Source organism: Cololabis saira, chromosome 2, assembly GCF_033807715.1.
Source record: "Cololabis saira isolate AMF1-May2022 chromosome 2, fColSai1.1, whole genome shotgun sequence".
Lineage (NCBI taxonomy): Eukaryota > Metazoa > Chordata > Actinopteri > Beloniformes > Belonidae > Cololabis > Cololabis saira.
Window position 1 is genome coordinate 46,820,894 of NC_084588.1, and position 20,668 is coordinate 46,841,561.

At 40.2% G+C, this 20,668-nt stretch overlaps 1 protein-coding gene across 1 annotated transcript; it reads left to right on the forward strand.

Annotated features, from left to right (window-relative positions):
- The first annotated feature begins 2,421 nt into the window (after positions 1–2,421).
- On the forward strand, positions 2,422–19,115 carry slc7a6os (solute carrier family 7 member 6 opposite strand). Its single transcript, XM_061746638.1, has 5 exons — positions 2,422–2,753; positions 11,008–11,334; positions 13,489–13,689; positions 15,861–15,993; positions 18,455–19,115. Exons 1-5 carry the CDS (start codon positions 2,526–2,528, stop codon positions 18,571–18,573), a joined length of 1,008 nt encoding a protein of 335 aa, XP_061602622.1. The 5' UTR covers positions 2,422–2,525; the 3' UTR covers positions 18,574–19,115.
- Positions 19,116–20,668: the final 1,553 nt, after the last annotated feature.

Genomic DNA, 20,668 nt, shown 5'->3' on the forward strand with positions numbered 1-20,668 from the left:
GCCCGCTCGGGAGCTGATTTATGGTTCTGCGTTAAATCGACGCAGAACCTACGGCTTAGGGTACGGCGTACGGCGCGCGTCTCCGCATAACCTACGCAGTAGGCTCTGCGTTGGTGTAACGCGGAACCATAAATCAGCCATTATTCTGGCGAGGTTTGAAAAAGACTTCGCAACAACGGGCAAGCGAGTGATTATGTACATTCACTGAGTGAATATTATGAAAGTAAAATATATATTTCTCGCTAGAAATGTAATCAAAACGCATTTTTATGCAGAAACTAACTCAAAATATTGATTTTATTCACTAAAAAATAAGAAATGTCCGCCATGTTTTTTTTTTTGATTCAGTCTGCAAATGATGATGTAAAGCATTCTGGGAAATTTTCTCTGGCCCTCGGTCAGCGAGTCAGAATCTGAAAACCCTAGCTGTGTAGGGCCAGATTCCTACCCCCTAACCCTCGATATGTGCACTACCCCTACATGCAAAGAGGAATTGGGACACCACTACCCTCACGGGAACGTGCAAACTCATAGTGACTCATAGATGTTTCCCCTGATGTGATGATTCTGACGCTCAGCACACGAGACTAACCCGACCTCTGACCTCTGGTGACGGAAGGAGACGTGACTCACTCTGGCCTCGATTCATCAACACTTCAATACTCTACTTTAAGAGAATGAGGATGTGAAACTAAAATGCCAGAGGAAACCGTTTGGAGAAACATATCCAAATGCCAAATGTACCAAATTTATTTTCCAATTTGTCCTCTTCAAATCATTAAAGGCAGACGTGAAATAGTTTCTTAAATTCTCTGCAGAGTTTAACAGGAATCAGAAGGCTATCGTGTCGCACAGGTGGGTGAGTCTGCAGCCGAGCCTCGGGTTTGTATATATCTATATCTATATATCTATATCTATATCTCTATATATATATATATATATATATATATATATATATATATATATATATATATATATATATATATATATATATATATATATATTTACTATAATAAAAGTAGAAATACGATAAAAACAAGACAATATATAATATATATTATATATATATATTTACTACAATATAAAAATAAATAAAACATAAATAAAATAAATATAAAAGTAGAAATACGATAAAAACAAGACGATACCAAGAAAGACTAGAATAAAAGGAGTTTTTTACAAACTAAACTCTAATCAAGCAGCAGTAAACATAAACCCGCCGGCGGCCGCAGTTCTTTTTCCCGCCTGCAGGCGGCGGTACCGAGACCAGCCGCTCCGGAACCGGGACGAAGAAGAAGAAGAAGGTTTTTTTTTAATTTAACATTTGCAAAAAGTACAATGATAACAAATCTTCACATTATGCAATTTCACGTTGAATTATAACATATAAAGAGTATAACTCAAATAAAAAAACAAAACAAAAAGCACAACACATTATAACCAGCCAGGGGGGGATGAAATTATAACAGAAAACCAAAACATTTACATACATTTATGGTTTTGATTGCTTTTGAATTAGTAGAAAACGTAATAGAGTCCAGGTACTGATTTAATTCACAATGAAAAGTAAAAAAAGAGGGTTTTTTGTGTAAGAATTTGGATTTGTGGATGTGGAATTTTGCAAGGATAATCAACAAATTAATAATAAATGTTTCTTTTGGCTTTGTTCTGATCGTAACATGGTCAAAAACTACGACGGAGTGTTAGGGCCAAACTAAGACAAAAAAAAAAAGGAAATTACGAGAATAAAGTCGTAATAATATGAGAATAAAGTCGTGAAATTACGAGAATAAAGTCATAATATTACCAGAATAAAGTCGTAATATTTTGAAAATAAAGTCGTAATATTTTGAGAATAAAGTCGTGATATTAAATATATTATAAATATATAAATATAACTTCACAAGATGCTCAATATTCCTCATTTTAACACAGGGAGAAGAAGCTCTTCCTGTTACAGTTCTCATAAATTATATTCTCATAATATTACGACTTTATTCTCATAAATTACTGTTACGACTTTATTCTCATAATATTATGACTTTATTCTCATAATATTACGACATTATTCTCATATTACGACTTTATTCTATTACGACTTTATTCTCGCAACATTATGACTTTATTCTCGTAATTTTACGACTTTATTCTCATTACATTATATACTTTATTCTCGTAATTTCCTATATTTTTTTTTGTCTTAGTTTGGCCCTCCGTCGTAAAAAACACCAAACAACACATCCTTCCAAAATAATTTGAAATCAGTTTCAATGCTTTCAGACACAAAATTACACATATCAATCCAAAAAGTTTGAACAATGGGGCACAGCCATGGGCACAGCCAGAAAAATTCAGAATTTGTAGAACAGAAGAAGAAGGTCCATCCACGGAACCCGGAAGTGACCGCCAAAAAACGTAAGAAGAAGAAGAAGAACCCGGAAGTGACGTCGGGCTGTGATCGTTAATGGAGACAGAACTGCGCAGTTGTTCTGTTTAGCGTTTCAGGCTCCGACCCGAACCCGACCATGGACCCGAACACGACCATCCTGCGGGTGAAGAGGAAGCGCGGCACCGACCCGGCCGACGCGCTGCTGCTGCTGGCCTGCAAGCGGATCCGGCCCGAGGACCAGAACCAGAACCAGAGCCAGAACCAGAGCCAGAGCCCCGGGGACCCGGGGGAACCGGGACCGGAGCCCGGGGAGGCCCACGTGGAGAGAGAGGTGTTCAAGCTGGTGGCGACGGTGGACACGCAGGTGAGAAGAGATATATGTATATACATACACACATACACATGAGAGAGAGAGAGAGGTGGACACGCAGGTGAGACATTTATTTATTTATATATATATATATATATATATATACACACATACATGACAGTGGACACGCAGGTGAGAGATTTAAATACATATATATATATATATATATATATATATATATATCCAGTACTGGAGTTGAGGGGGGATGAGGGGGGGTGGCATCCCCGCCTGAAATAAAAACAGTCCAAATCATCCCTCCTTTCCATCCCTTATGTCATTTCATCAATGAATGTGGTTTTACTGCTATTTCAACATTTAGAGTCATCACCAGAAAAATAACACCAGAAAAATAACTTATTTGACAATTTTCACCTGTTTCAAGTACATTTTCACTTGAAATAAGTAAGAAAATCTGCCGGTGGGACTAGATTTATCTTCTTATTACAAGCAAAAAAATCTTGTTCCACTGGCAGATTTTTCTACTTATTTCAAGTGAAAATCTACTTGAAACAGGTGAAAATTGTTGTTTTTTCCCAGTGATGAGTCTTGTTTTAAGTGTAATGAGATGTTTTTACTAAAATGAGACATTTTAACTAGAAATAAGACAAATATTCTTGTTAAGAGTTTTTGCAGTGATCCATTTTACTTATCCTGTGAAGGACAGAGTCATATTGATAAGTTCAGAAAACTGTTTTTGATTGTTGTGTTTTGATGTATTTGATGTAAGCCCAGTGGATATTTAAAGCTAACAGAAGGCATTTAACTGCTGCTATGTCATTCCTGCAGTATTTCTGCAGGTGTTTTGGTCACTGCTATTATTTGTAATATATTATATTATTTGTAATCAGCACAAATTATCTGTCCTCATATGATAAAATCCACCATCCCCCCTGATTTTTTTTACAACTCGAGTACTATATATATATATGTATATGTATATATAACCAGGGGTGCAGATCCGATGTCAGGATTGGGGGGGGCACCAACGTGATTTTAATTTTTAATTTTTTGCCAATATGCAACTCATACCATGCCATAAATTGGTAAAGGCTCGCCAAAAAATACTGCACAGGGAATCATGTACAGGTGCTGGTCAACGAATTAGAATAATCTGAAATAGTGCAATCATTAAATTCTTTGAATTCATTTTTTGTGCAGAAAGCAAATCAGGTGTTCATCGCACCTGTCCTACTCGTTAGAGTAATCACAGAACTCGTTACCTGTAAAAAAAAAAAAAAAAAAAATCTGCTCAGCTGAGCTTTCCAAAAAGCCCATTTAGGCCATTTAACTGGGACACTGTTGTTTTATTGAATTAGAATAATGGAGAAACCGTTTCATTGAATTAGAATAATTTTTATTATAATTAGAATCATCACTTTCTCAGTATTTTGTGGCTGCCCCCTTGGCTTGTATGACTGCCTGAAGTCTCCGCGGCATCGATTTGACCAGCTTGTCGCAAGTTTCCGCACTCACAGCTTCCCAGGCAGTGGCGATGTTCTGCTTCAGTTGGTCCAGCGTAGTCGGCTTTCTGTCGCGAATTTTCCGCTTGACGATGGCCCAAAGGTTTTCAATGACATAGAGGTCGGGCGAGTTGGCCGGCCATGCCAAAACTTCAAGCTGTTTTTTAGTGAACCAATCTTTGGTCGACTTTGCCGCATGAGCCGGTGCAAGATCCTGATGAAATATGAAGTCTTCTTCGCCGAACTGTTCCTCAACAGTCTGAATCAGGAACGTTTCCAGAACATCTTGATATACGGCAGCATTGACAGTCTTCTTGAGGAAGCAGAGTTTCCCTACACCCCGAGCGGACATGCATCCCCAGACCATAACGCTCTGGGGAAACTTGACGGATCTTTTCACGCAATCGTGGTTGTAGGTTTCGCCACCACGACGCCAGACACGAGGACCTTGGTCACCGAAGGAGATGCAGAAGCGTGATTCGTCACTGAAGACCACTTTCTGCCAGTCTTCAGCAGTCCACTCGCCGTGTTCTTTGGCCCACTTCAGCCGTTTCTCCATTTGTTTCTTGTTCAGCATCGGTTTTACTGCTGGAACGCGAGATTTGAAGCCGAGTTTGCGCAGACGACGGTAAGTGGTTGATCTGGAGACGTCAGCGCCGGTCTGCTTGTTTCACAAGTCGGTGAGCTCGGAAGTGGACTTGAACCCGTTGCTGAGTGCAATCTTTCTCAGCTGCTTGTTGTCGCGAGCAGAAGTTTTTTGGAGGCTGGAACAGTTGGTGCGCTTGCTGCAGTTTTTCTTGAGAGTTTTGCAGACGGAAGACTGGCTGATGCCGAGCTGCTCAGCAATTTTAGTTTGGGTCAAGCCTTGTTGGCGAAGGGCTTGAATTTGAGCCACTATTCCGGTTGAGAGGTCGCGCTGCTTACCCATGATTGATTTTACAACTTAGAAATTCTACTCAACCCTGACTTTATACTGCACAGTGAACACTCTTCACAGAAAACAAAAATTTGAGCATTTATTCTAATTCAATGAAACGGTTTCTCCATTATTCTTATTCAATAAAACAACAGTGTCACAGTTAAATGGCCTAAATGGACCTTTTGGAAAGCTCAACTGAGCTTTGACAGGCAGGTGTGAGCTGAGCTGTGACTACTCTAACGAGTAGGACAGGTGCGGTGAACACCTGATTTGCTTTCTGCACAAAAAATGCATTCAAAGAATTTAATGATTGCACTATTTCAGATTATTCTAATTCGTTGACCAGCACCTGTATTGTGCTTACCTTTCTTGTTTATTTGTCCTAAACAGCCAACAGTGTGTGTCACTGCTTACTTAACTGTTACATTCATAAATCATAATTTTATGGGTTTTGGGCATGTAGTGTCTACTCATCTCAAATTCTTCTCACCATCTTCCTTTTATCCTATGGGACTACTTTATGCACGATCAATTGATATATGGATGAAATATGGAGCCCTAAACAAGTTGTTTAAACTACCCGATCATGTTTTAACACAGTTATGGTGGTTAACAGTTCTAAAAATAAAAAATTCTGTACACCTCAAAACGCACCGTGGATGTATTATTTTTTTAGAAATATATATTTTTAATAAATATTCTACATATTCAACCTTTAAGTGTGTGTGTGTGTGTGCGTGTGCGTGTGTGTGTGCGTGTGTGTGTGGGGGTCAATGACGAATAAGGATTTTCAACAGGTAAATTTTAAAATATTAATAAAAAAAAGAATATCTATTGCAGTAATTCAAACATTAAGAATGTTGTGTACGCATAAATTCATATAAAAGTTTTAAATTAAGTGATTTTTGTTAAGATGAATTGGCACTAGCCTTAAAAAAGGTAATGTGGTGCAACCATGATTCATATTAAAATAAATTAATTTCCTTAACATCTTGACATCTTTTTTTTTTTTAGTATTTTCAGTATTATACAAAAATGGTTGTTATTTTAATGGTCGCACCACATGATATTTCATAAAATGGACATCAGTCAAACATTGTTTGTATATTATGATGGATATATAAATGTGTATAAATCTTATACACTACAAGACATTTTGGAAATCATGCCAGATAGGGCAGACGATTGATTTAAAAACATTTAGAGTGATATCAAATAAGTTTTCAACACAAGAGTCGTGGTCGGACGGTCGCACCACATGACATTTTGACGCTTAAAACAACAACAAAATTCCAAATAACTAGTATTTTTTGTAAAATTCAAGTGAGTCCATATGTGGTAGTTCATATACATGGTATTTTTTTTTATCCATTCAAACCTTTTTTGAATTGAAAAAAAATCTGTTTTTCGGAAAATATAGGCGTCACGTCATTGACACACACACACACACACATATATATATACATACATACATACATACATACAGAGAGGTGTTCAAGTTGGTGGCGACGGTGGACACGCAGGTGAGAGGGAGAGAGATATGTATGTACAGGACTGTCTCAGAAAATTTGAATATTGTGATAGAGTCCTTTTATTTTCTGTAAAGCAAAAATGTCATACATTCTGGATTCATTACAAATCAACTGAAATATTGCAAGCCTTTTATTATTTTATTATTGCTGATCATGGCTTACAGCTTAAGAAAACTCCAATATCCTATCTAAAAAAATTATAATATTCTGAGAATCTTAATCTTAAACTGTAAACCATAATCAACAATATTAAAATAATAAAAGGCTTGCAATATTTCAGTTGATTTGTAATGAATCCAGAATGTATGACATTTTAGTTTTTTTTAATTGTATTACAGAAAATAAAGAACTTTATCACAATATTCTAATTTTCTGAGACAGTCCTGTATTAATAACCCAATATCGCGCTACAGTTTATCACCTCCACGACACGGATCGTGACGTTTTTGTATCGCAAAATATTGTTACACCCGTAGTATATATTATAATATAAAAGAAATAGCACATTGCGATGAAGTTAAAGTCGGAGAAGGAGCTGAAGGAAGCAAAGCTTATCAAGTTCAGTCCCCCCCCTTATATTGTGTTGTGCGTCTCGGGTAGCTTGGCTGTCCAGTTATCGAAGGCTAATGATAATTCTATTAAAGAATTATTAATAATTAATAAAGTGGACTATTTATCAATTTGGATTATCAAAATGATAATAATTCACGGGGCACCACCCCCGATGCCTTACTCCGGGGGAAATTTGATAACTACACAGCAGAAAATCAGTCTCATTATGATTTGAATTATCCTGCAGAACAGCAAATCTTACTATATCTTACAGAATAACAGTGAAGGCGTGATATCCGAACACTAGGCTCTGCTTAAACAAATCAATTTGTGACCAAATCTTGCATGAAATAACAACCACTCATAAAAAAAATCAATCAGGATTTATTTACATACAGGTGTCAAAAGATGATAAACGCAACACCCCAAATAAACCTGATGGCAGAAATGGCTTAAGTATCATAAAACAATTAATTAACTAGAAAAACATCAATAGAAAAATAGGACATGAAAGTTAAATGCATGGAATGAAAAAGAAAAGAAATCAAGCAATAATAACGAAGATACAGAACATCTACAGTTCAAACGGGGCTCCTGTGGTCTTTTAAAGATGGACGCGCCCTCTTGGCCACGTGCAATTAGAACGGATGGTGATCCCGGTGTTAAACCGTGATCAACTGCAGAAAACAGCGCTTTAAAACATGAATGACTAGCAGAAAGTAGTGACTACAAATTAATGAAAACCGTTCTGATAATGATGCTGATGTAATCTCAGCTCTGAACACAGATTTAGCTCTGTAACACTCTTAAGTTACTGATAACCCAGGTCTCACAATCTCACACACAGTTCTGAACACTCTTAAATCCTACTGATCACTGCTACGCGGGCTCACGTCTCCTCTGGGATCCGGAATCGGGTGCCTGCGGGTTTGTCGACTGGGTTCGCGGTCCTGCTGGGGTTTCGCAGTCAGGCTATCGCGTCCCGTCCCTTCCCCTGAAACGGATTAGACAGCGGCGGGGCCGCCTCGTGCCGGGCCGTGGTTCCGGACCAAAACGGAGGCTCACACGCATTCCTAGGCGCGGCGGGGGGACCGGTCTCTCCGCCGTGCTTCCCTCTCTGCGCCGTGCTTCCCTCTCTGCGCCAGTCGCCGACGCGCGGCCGTCCGGGCCCCGGGAGAGCTCACGCCGGGCGAGACGCCGGCCGTCCGTCCCCGATCCCTGCGCCGGTTCGCAGACAGGGGCTCGGAGCGGGGAGGGGGGGTTCAGTCTGAGCACTCAATCGCAGCTGTGTCCCGATCTGGTTGCCGGGAGCGCGTGGGCGTCGGAAGCTCGGATCTGCAGAAACTTAGAGAGGAACAGAGTTTAGTGAGAAATCGGAGCCTCCCGGGGGACCGCGGCTTCAACGGCCGGACCCCGCAGGGCCCGGTCCGGTGCGGGCCTCCTGCCTCCCCCCAGCCCGGGGGGAGAGAGAGGTGGGATCTTTGGCCCAGAGCCAAGAAGATCCAGCTGTTCCAGGACGAGATGTAGTTGAGAAGAGAGAGAAAAGGAGCAGCGGCAGGGGTTTTGATCCTACGCGCGCTGCGGTGACGTCATCGGTGCCTCGTTTGTGATTGGATGCGCGCCGCTTGTGGGCGCCGCCCCATCCCGCAAGGCATGCTGGGGGGTTGCTGGTAGGTTTTGTGTCTGTCCAAAGAGGCCTGGTTTTAGGGCTCCGCTGCGTCCCGACCCCTGCTTAGGTGTCATAAAACCCCAAGGAAGTCTGTTTTCCCTGGCAGAAACCCTGCTGGGTCCTTGTTTTGATCTCCGGCCATGCAGTGGGGGTCGTAAACGGACTATCTCGACCCAGGCCGAGATAACCAGGAGTTAGCAGCAGGGGGTCGCAGGACTTCAGGAAGAAGGGGCAAAGTCTGGTTTTACAGGTCCTCATAATCACAAAAATATACATTTATAAAAGTCCACATGATCACTGGGTGCGGCCCAACAATTGTCATAGTATATAATACATTTATAAATAAAGTGTGTGTGTGTGTGTGTGTGTGTGTGTGTGTGTGTGTGTGTGTGTGTGTGTGTGTGTGTGTGTGTGTGTGTGTGTGTGTGTGTGTGTGTGTGTGTGTGTGTGTGAGAGACGAATAAGGATTTTCAACAGGTCAATTTTAAAATATTAATAAAAAAAAGAATATCTATTGCAGTAATTCAAACATTAAGAATGTTGTGTACGCATGTACACAACACATGTGTGTATTACACACCTACACATATACATTCACACATACATTACGTTACAAATAAAGAATGTAGTTACATAACTAAAGCAATCCCTACTGGTCTTTCTCTCCTGATGAGAAGTCACTATCAGTATCAAGAAATGGGGATAAAACCCCTTCTAATGATAAATGGACTTGATATATTGGATTTAAAGTGCAACAACAAACATATATGTAATACATTTTATGAAAAGAGGAAAATAACTCTTGGAGGGAAGGCATTCTGGGATAACATCTTTACTGAGTGGAAGAAGGCCGGGACTTTGCCTTATAAGTATTGAATCTCCAATAAAATAAGATGTTCACATTAAAATTCTGCACACTATATATCCAACAAATGTATATTTTCTAAATTCTTAAATATTGAAAATAACTGCACTTTTTGCAAGGTAGAACCAGAAACCAGAACTCATTTATTCTGCCACTGTGCTCAATGTCTCAATTTGAACAATATATAGTGTCTAAAATCAAGATAAACGTCTCAACTGACTGTAGGAGTGTGATGTTTTATTTTGTCCATGAAGAAAATGACATCGATTTTTATTATAAACCTGTTCATTCTGTTTGGCAAATTTCACATACTCCAAAACTCCACCCCACTTTAAAGGTTTCTTACTTGAGTTGAAAGAGTACATTAAATCCCTTAAACAAAATATAACATCCACCGATATATACATTTTTTTTAAAGATGAATATGAATAGGAAAGCTCATAAGAACATTTTGCCAATCAATATACAGAAAGAATTTGCAAAAAGAGAAAATAAGTATAACTTATAAGGAACAGAGGTCTTAAAAAAAAAAAAAAATTCAGGACAAAATTTATGGAATGTTGTGTTTCTGTAAAAGTTATCAGTTTATGGAACAATCTGGATACAGAAGCCAAAGAATGCAATTCAAACATTACATTTAAAAGAATAATAAATGCCAGTTTGATGAACTATCATGCTAATTGTTAAGTCAGGTGGGTTTTCTTTTTTTTTTTCTCTCTTTTTAGCACCATTGTCATATTTTTTTCTTTGAATCAAAAAAAGAATACGACTATCTATGTTTGACAACAGTTATTTTGTGTTATTTTATAACTTTGTTGTAGTTTTGGTATTTGTTTTTTTGCTGTTTTTTTTTTTTGTTAAATTACGTTTATTGGAAAGTTAAATTGCGTAATTTGTAATTTTTTAATTATTGAAATTTGATTTCTTAGGAAAAAGTGACAGATCAAATAAGCTTAGTCTTCTTTCTGTTCCCTATCATTCAAGGAAAGAGGTTTGTTATAATTATATTGAACGGTTTTGTTTTTCTTTTAATGAATGAAAAAGGATGAAGAAATACTGTATTTACATTTTACTTATTTTTTCATATTTTATTTATTCACTCATTTATGTGTCATTCTCCCTACTTCTGTTAATGTCACTGGAATTTTGTATTTTTTTGTTACATATATATTGAAGCACTTGTCTGATGTTCTTTGTATAAAACCGCAGTAAATCAGTAACTAACCAGCCTGATGGTGTTTGTGCCGCCAGGACGCGCCGGTGCAGACTCAGGTCCGCCAGGCGCTGGCGCGGCCTCGCTCAGCGCTGGCGCAGCGGGCGTCGGCCGCCAGCACGCAGCGGGTGCTGGGCGACCTGCGCAGCTCCAAGTGGAGCACCCGCCGGGAGGAGCGCTACCGGATCCTGTCCAGCCACCGCGCCGGCCGGCCCGGGCCGGCCCAGCAGCAGCAGCACCCCCGGCCCGACCCGGAACACGGGGACGGCAAGAAGGATGCTGGGAAATCCTGGGACCTGGGGGAGATCCAGGTGGTGGACCTGGTCCACGAGGAGGTGGAGGACAAGGACAAACCTGCCGGCAAGGTGAGTCAATGACTACGTTTACATGCAGTCACAATTCGGGTTATTGCTAATATTCCGGTTACTGAAACATTCGGAATATTCCGTTTACATGCGTTTCTCTTGCACTTAAAGGAGCATGAGGCAGGATTTATGAAAAAAATTCGTGTAAGTTTTAAGTTTTCTAGTAATAATGTCAGATGAAGCGTTCCAAACCAAAAAGAATGAGCCCTCTAGTGTATCTCTCCTTTGCCTTGAACAGGCTGTGTGCTGCAAAATGTGCTGCAATTCTGGGCCCGAATTTCCCGCGCTGTCCTGTGGATGTGACGTCACATGACGCTGCATGCGCGTTCTCCTCGTTCTCCCGTGCCGGCTTCGCTGTTGGCTGCAGTAACCCAGACAGCCGTCGTGACGCTAATGAGTCTCATTTCTTATTCTTGCCTCAAGTTCCTTTAAGCACTTAGCACTTTAAACATGACGGCCTATTCACACTTGTGTTCATCAATATGTACAGTCCCTGTTAACAAATAAATGAATTGAATTGAATTGAAAGTCAGCAAACAGGGTTATCCCTGTACACATGGTGATTAATCATTCAGGATATCTGGATCAAACCAGCGACGCACGGAGAACGTCACGACGCAATTCCCCTCATTTCTGCTTCTTCTTCCTGTATCCAAATTCAAAACAAATGCTGCTTCGCGCAACTTTTCGCTCACCTTCTTGTAAATCTGTCTATCCCGGTACTTTCTACCGTCTACAAATGCCAAAATGTTCATATCTTTCATTACATTTATGAAGTGATTAGTCTCCTCCTGGTCTTGCGTTTCTCCGTGTTTATAAGAACTTCCTGGACTCAAAAGACCAAGATTACTTGCGAAAAGAACATGCAGAAAACAAATTCCTGTTCCTTTTGATGAGGAAATCCCGTTAGGCTAAACATGGCCAAATATTTGGGTTTTTAAAAACCGGAATATGAGCAAATCCCGGTTGTCATGGCGACTTTGAACCTGAAACCACCTGGAGGCCGTGTGGAAATGCAGATTTATTTTAGCATTCGTTAGTAATGCATCATATTGCAAAGTTCAAACACAGCAGGAAAGTAATAATTGATTAGATTTGTAGTCAAGACCACCTAAACCGAGGCCAAGACCAGAGTATCAAGACCAAGACTAGTTCAGCTCCAGACCGAGAGCAAAAAGAAACCTAGTTATATCGCAACACATGACGCTGGTGATGTTTGTCACCTATCTATCTATAAATATATCTATGTCTATGAGCACATATTGTTAGGATTTCATGAAGTTTGAAGGTGGTTTTCTCTATATATGCAAAGTAATCTCGTATTCAGCAGTTCAGCTATAGGTCAGCTGCTTTTATTTAGTCAGCCTCTGTTTATGGCTCGACTGCTTTCTTTAGATGCAGGGTTTGGATAGTTCAGATACATACCATTTGCTAAGAGAAGACAATGGGGAGAAACAGCATTGGTTGGTCTTATCTGTGATCTGGGTTGACTTTCCTGCAGCAGCTCCACCAATGGGGTTCAGGTACAAAGAACACCTCCCTTTTTAGTATAAATTGAACTGGATCGATGACCACGTGTGCATTTCTCTCCTACCTTTTGTGGTCTGAAAGAATTGTACCTCCGGCCGGAAAAAATTGTGCTTGATATAATAAAAGCTTGTATTAACTTTGATTCTATTCCACTGGTTTTCTTATGGTTCACCAGACAAACGAACACAAGGATCTTTCAATATGAAATGTATATTATTTGATCATATCTATGGCTCGCCACTCTTTGTGGAGACCTTGAGTATATGTTTCCGTGTCTCCTCTGAAGACCCTCCTCGGACCCAGAGCTGAGTAGCTGAGAGCAGAGCCTCTGATTATCCAACAATAACCATGTCTGCCTCATTCTGCTAAACCTTTCACTTTTTAAAAAATTGGATATATGTTTATTTATTTAGAGCCGTCATTACCACGTCTACCTCATACTGCTGCACCATTCAGTTTTTTTAATTGTATATATGTTAATAAGTGCCACATTTGTTTATTTACTGTTTGCTATTTCTTTAAATCTGGGTACAGTGAGCGAAATAACCGGAGTCAAATTCCTTGTCGGGCAATGTTCAAACTTGGCCAATAAAGCTGATTCTGGTTCTGATTGTGGTTCTGAAGGCGGCCTCCTTGGACCCGGAGCTGATCCTGTGCAACAACACCAAGATGCTGCGTGAGCGTCTGAGCATCTCCGGCGACGGTGGCGACGCCGGCCGGCAGGACGAGGACTACGTCTACGACCTGTACTACCAGGAAACGGTCACGCCGGGCTGGATCCAGGACATCCTGTCCGTCAGGGCCTACGCCGACGAGGGAGAACTGGTGTGTGTGGATGGATGACGGACACATGAATGAGTGCTGGAACCGGACGACAGATGAATGAGTGCTGGAACCGGAGTGAGTGCATGAACACATGGGTGACGTAGTTCACACTAAGCTTGAACAAGCGGCTTCCTTATTGGGTCGTATTTGATTAAGTAATTGACCCTTTGTCAGCCTTTAGAGGAGTATTAGGGCCAGGAAGAAGAAAAATAAATGATATTTTAGAGGAGGAAGATTTTGGTTTTTATTATGCACTTCGAGAAAAAAGTCGAAATGTTGAGATTAATGTTGAAGTACAATTTTGAGAAAAAAGTTGAAATGTATTTCGACTTTTTTCTCGAAGTGCACAATAAAAAAAAATCTTCCCCTCTCAAATATTTTTTCTCCTAATACTCTTCCGTAGCCTTCTGATTGGTCCCTGACTGACCAATCAGAAACATCCTCCGTTGCTGCATCCGGTTTATCCGGTTGGACCAAACAGCCGTTTCTCTCATTCACATCGATGGAAAAAGTAGTTTTTACTGCCTTGTATCAACATAAATCACTGGATTATTATTTTTAAAACTTTGTATTAGTAAAAGCAACACTTGTAGTGTCGTGAGGCTGCAGCGTAACGTTTAGGACCCGCTATTTGTATAGTTAAAATTCCTTGTATGTCCAGTAACATACTTGGCAATAAACCTTTTTCTGATTTTGATGTTATAAAAGTATAGTAAAAAATCAGGTAAGAGACTATTGGTTATTTATGATCAAATAATAATAAAAAAAACCCACATCAGCGTATTTTTATCCCCAAACTGGCAGAAATCCGATCCGTACTTCCAAAACAAAGTCGGCTCGCCTGAAGCTACAACCGCGAAAGCTTTTATTTATTTATCTTAAAATGGTTAAGCAGTGTGTAAAAGTTGTAAAAGTAACACCCGCTACCCAGAGAGAACCACAGGAATACATTTCATCCCAAACCCAACGGTAAATTTGGATAAAGCTATGTGGACGGCCGCACCTTCCACCGTGCTATCAGCTAAACTCATCAAAAGATCTGGTTTTAAACTCCCTCCCCGGTACCTGAAGTGTTACTTTCTAATATATCTAGTTGCTGTTGATTTTTCTTTTGTACATTAATTAGAAATAAAGTGAAGTAAAACCCTGTTTTTTTTTTGTTTTTTTTTCAACGGAAGTGGACAGGAGAGACGGCGGTTTTGTCGGTACTAGCAACGGGGGCGGAGCCTGACAAAGGGTCAATTGAACAGAGAGATTGATACATCAGACATCAAAAAACCAAATATTTAAACTAGAGAGTTGTCCTGGGGGTGTACGGAAGAGTATTAGGGCCAGGCAGGAGAAAAATAATATTTTAGAGGAGGAAGATTTTTTTCTTCACTATGCATTTCGAGAAAAAAGTCGAAATGTCGAGATTAATGTTGAAGTACAATTTCAAGAAAAAAGTCAAAATTTCATGAATAAAGTTGAAATGTTGACAAAAAAGGCGAAATTTCGAGTTTATTCTTTAAATCGTATTTCAACATTAATCTCGATATTTCAACTTTTTTCTCGAAGTGCACAATAAAAAAAAGAGTCTTCCGCTCAAATATCTTTTCTCCTGCATGGCCCTAATACTCTTCCGTAGGGGGGGATGACTCTGTACTCAAATCTAACAGTTGCAATCAAAATCATTCAAAGAATCAGACCTTAATTGGTGCATCAGGTGGATTGAGAGGACGCCTGGTGTGAAAATGTTTGGTCTTAAAAGGAATTCTATTTAGGGGGCTGAATAACCTTTAGACTGCAGGTCATTAAAAGTGGTATTTTGTGTTGAATTCGTGGAAAACCACTTGTAATATTAATTGTTTCGCCATTGAATTTGTTCTTATGTAATTTGTTTATTGCAAACAACTTCTAGTTTATACATTTTGCCAATAAACTTAATTTGCAGGGGAAGTTGAATAATTTTGATTGCAAATGTACTCTGTTGCATTAGCATCTATATTATATTAGATCTATATATTGGACTCTAAAATATGTCTATTTTATTTTGACACACACAGCAGAAACATTTTAAATATGCTTCTATAGTTTAAAGTCACATTGCTGTTTTAATTTCAGTCACTTTTACATCTCAATTCTTTGTAAGCTTGGAGAATAGTAGATTGGATAAATGTTGTTTCCGGCAGGTTCCTGACCTGGTCGTCCACGAGGAGGAAGTGTACGAAGACGAGGACGATGAGAACGAAGAGAGGAACTGGAGGAACGATTATCCCGACGAGGAGAGCGGCTCGGACAGCGACAAGGAGGAGCGTTACGGAGGTTTGTACGAGTTCATCTCTGATTAGAGCCGCGTGTCTCCGTACGGTTGCACCTGCACGGTTACTACGGCAAGCCGTTTTATTATTTAACAGCTAGACTGGATATGTGTTGCAGATTATCCGCAATTCAATTCTTCCTAGTCAAAAAGAGCATTTCAGATATCTACAATTACATTCTTCCTGTCCACAATTGTCATTTCAGAATATCCACAACGTCATTTTGCCGTTCATGTGTGTGTGGTTTCTAATTACAGATATCTACAATTCAGTTGCAGATATTTGTGTTAATTACAGATATCAGCATCTGAATTAAGACTAGCTGTAATTCCAGTTTCAGATATCTACACTTTAATTCTGACTAGTCATAATTCCAGTTCAAGATATCTTTAATTCCCCTCAATTCAAGATATCTACATCGTCCTTTTTAGATATCTTAAATTAAGATTAGACTAGTCAGAATGAAGTTGTAGATATCTTGAACTGGAATTATGCCTAGCCACTCCTTTTTGAACATGTAACTTGAAATATGTGTTTTGATGTTGTTTTTTTTTCTTTGTGGTGGAATGCCCACCTGGATTTGTTTACTTGTCTTTTTTCTTTTTTTTTTTTTGGTACATGTTTTGAAATAAACAGAAACAAAACAGGCTGGTATAATCCAGAATCAAGGCCTACACTTTCATTGCTATGCTGATGATACGCCGCTTTATTTGTCTATGAAGCCAGATGAAACGCATCTGTTTCTTTTTAAAGACATTTTAAAGGTGAAAGTGTTGGTCTCCAGCCCCCCCCTCAGAGGTTTTTTTTAAGTTTAGTTTATTTGCACATAAAAATATACAACAGTGTTTTAGGAGAAATCTCACTTAGGGTTCTAGAGTGGTCGGCTGCACAAAAATGAATCACACACACACACACACACACACACACACACACACACACACACACACACACACACACACACACACACTCGCTTCTGCTATAATGAATACATTTATTAGCAAGCAGTGCACACAAAAAGACTCACACATAACTGCCCTTTGCTAGGATAACTGTGTCAGGTTATCCCCGCAAATGGCAGAGCAACAAACAATTACACAGGGGCTAGGCCTTGATAACTCTTACCTCGACACACAAAGGACTGGAGAGCCGGACAGTCCTGGCAGAGCAGCCATAAACTCGCTGGGCGTCCGTGCACTAGACCCGCAGCTGACTCCGACTTTAACTTCCGGCTGTCCCGTCTTTATAACTTTCCTAGCTGGTGGGGGCGGGAAAAGGCCCCTTCACCCCTACGCAAGCTCCCACACCAAGTCGCTTCCCACGGGAACCCAGCCCCGTGTGAACAAGCCACACATCAAAGCTACATTTGTTAGCAAACAGCAGGTGCAGACTTTGTTTTGGGAATTCAGGGCATTTCAGGACACCGAAACATATTTTTTCTCCCTTCAAACAGTTTTAAAAGTACAGACAAACAGTATGTAGAAAAAAAAAGAAATGCAATATAACAGAAAATGTGCGGGAGGAACCAAAAAAACCCATAAGGGCTTGTCGATGGTTCCTCCTGTAATGAAAAAAACAATATCTACGGAAATATGTAAAACATAGGACAACTAAGGAAAATAAACTAAATTGCTAGAAAACAAAAACAGGAATCTAATGAGGGAGAGAAGAACTGGAAATGAATGGTTAAGCTTTACTAACTTGGGCTGGTAAAAATGTTGTGATTTGTTTTTTGAAAGTATTTGTACTGGAGCGTTCCCTAATATGGTGGTAAGGCGTTCCAATAAAGAGGAACCTCTGAATCTAGTTGAAAATTGGGAAAAAGTAGACCTGAAAAAGGTGGGATGGAGATTGTTTGCAGACCTAGTACTGAAGTGATGAATTTGGGAATTGAATTGCAATAAAGAATGAAAACAGGTTGGAAGTAGCTTGTGAATGGATTGATAGACAAAAAGACAAATCTGAAAAACATTTACAGCATTATACAGCATATAGAGAGAATACTTAAGGACTGGAACTAGGGCTGGGTGTTGTTAAGAACCTTTCGATTAGCACATACACGGTAGCACATACACATGAATGGGAAAGCCGGTGGCGGTCTGCGTTTTGCGCTCTATGTGAAAGGGGCTTTACACACCACCCTACTTTTGTCCGTTTCTCGTGTTACTTCTTTAAATGGGAATTAAACGTCTGACCTGAAAGATTTTCCGCTTTTTTAATTGTTGTTTGGTCGCGTGCAGCCACCGTCCATAAAAGGCGAATCATAAGAAAATGTTGCGCACAGCGCCTCCCATTGGCCAGGAGGTGAATCGATTCAGAGGCTTTGCTTAATCGATATTGAATCAGGGCGGGGATAATTGCAATGCATCGATTTTTCGATATTTTTTACCCACCCCTAATTGGAACAATTGGGTGGATCTAGTGAGTCTATTGGAAAATGTTAACGTGGATCCTTCCCCCGTCTCCAGGTTACTGGGAGGAGGAACACTCGTACAGCCGCCGGAGCTGGCAGCGCTACCAGCAGGACGTGCTGCGGGAGCTGAACGCCAGCGACGAAGACGAGGACGAGGCCGACAAATCGGACTGATCCATTCCTCCCCGATCACACCGTACTGGCCGTCTGTGTTGTCCAGAGAGACGGAAACATCCGCCGTCAGATTCTGGTGTAGTGCCAAAGGGCTTAGACATCAGCCACGCTGCTCGGCGGTCGGTGCTTCGTCCCGCTGGCCGACACAGACGAGCCGGAGCCTCCGCGGTCCAGTCTGGTTTTATTTCCTAACTTTGTTGGAGTGAACTGTGTGTGTGTGATACTGGGTGTGTGTGTGTGTGTTATGCTGGGTGTGTGTGATACTGGGTGTGTGTGTGATGCTGGGTGTGTTAGCCTCGTTGCATTAGTGTGAGCTGCTCGTTTGCTTCGTGCCGCGTCGTCGGGACGTGTGTTTGCATCGTTGGTAGAGCGTCTGTGTTCCTGCGTGTTTGTTAGCATCCTCCATAACGTGAAAGTGGTGCGTCGTCGTGTCGGGTGTGTCTGGATTTACTCTCTTTTTCTTTTCTGGAAGTTTATTTCTTTAATATTTGTTGCATAAGTTTTTGTAAATATGTAGATGTGTATTAAAGGATTGAAAATAACCTCAGTGTTTCCTGTTTTTATAAGAGATTTACTGGCAAACCAACAATCTGCAAGGTTGAAGATGAAGGTCGCTGATTTGCAGCCTCGCAGGGGGTGTAAAGAGGTTTCTTAAGAGTTTGTGAACCTGCTTAGCTCTGTTTTTTTTTTTTTTTTTTTAAAGCATCAGCCACTTTTCTTTTTTTCACCACTTAACAATTCAAGGCATCATATATGTAACTACTTACACAAACAACTTGTACACTTTCAGCAACATGATTACCGTATTTTCCGGACTATAAGTCGCGTTTTTTTTCCATAGTTAGGCAGGGTGGCGACTTATACTCTGGAGCGACTAGGCCTGTGTTGAAAATAAATTGATTTTCCGATTCTAAATCGGAAAATGTCCAAAGATTGATTTTTTTTTTTCTTTTTTTTTTTTCCCCGTGATTACATAACTACGGAGCCCCTAAAGGGACACAGATTTTTTTTTTTTTTAATAATGAGTTTTAAGCGTGCGCATGAAACCTTTACGCGCGCGCGTAAAACCTTTAAGTGAGCACGTAAAGTTGTTTACTTGCAAGCAAAGTGGTAATGTCCTTATAATGGATTCCCAGGTTAAAATATAGCTCAGCTAAATCCTGTAATGTCATTTCCATTCATAAACAGAGCAGGGCGCAACTGGATGGTCTCCTGTTCCAGCAATACTCCCATGTACTTGTTTTTACGTGCTCACGTAGAGCAACTTTTAGGCGCTCACTTAAAGGTTTTACGCGCGCGCGTAAAGGTTTCACGCGCATGCTTAAAACTCATTATTAAAAAAAAAAAAAAAATCCGTGTCCCTTTATGGGCTCCGTACATAACAACTTTTGGTATTTTTTTGTTAATGCCCAAAAAAATAAATATTTTGTTGGACACAAGAATAACTACTGCCATGTTTTTGCCTTTAAAGGAGCATGAGGCTCCTTTTAAGAAATGAGACTCTCTCGCGCCACCCTTCACCACGACGGCCGTCGGGGGTACTGCAGCCAACAGTGAAGCCGGCACGGGAGAACGGGGAGAACGCGCATGCAGCGTCATGTGACGTCACATCCGCAGCCCAGCGCGGGAAATTTGGGCCCGAATTGCAGCACATTTTGCAGCACACAGCCTCTTCAAGGCAACGGAGAGATACACTAGAGGGCTCATTCTTTTTGGTTTGGAACGCTTCATCTGACATTATTACTAGAAAACTTAAAACTTATACAAATTTTTTTCATAAATCCTGCCTCAAGCTCCTTTAAATATGTTTAAAGGAAGGAAAATGTTAAAGTTTTCAGTTATAATTGTCTATATTTCATTACTTTATATACTGTCTTCGGGTTACATTTGCATAAAATGCTAAAAACCAAATTCTCAAAAATGTGAAAAACTAAAACCGATTTTATCCGTCTGCCCTGTATCTGTTTGGTAATTCTGCTGAATCAGCAGAATCCATCCTCCTAAATTGCAAATTAGATTTTATGATCCACCTATGCAGGAAAATCCTCACGTCTGGTTTTAGAGTTCAACACCGCTGTGCCCAGTTTAGGGAAAT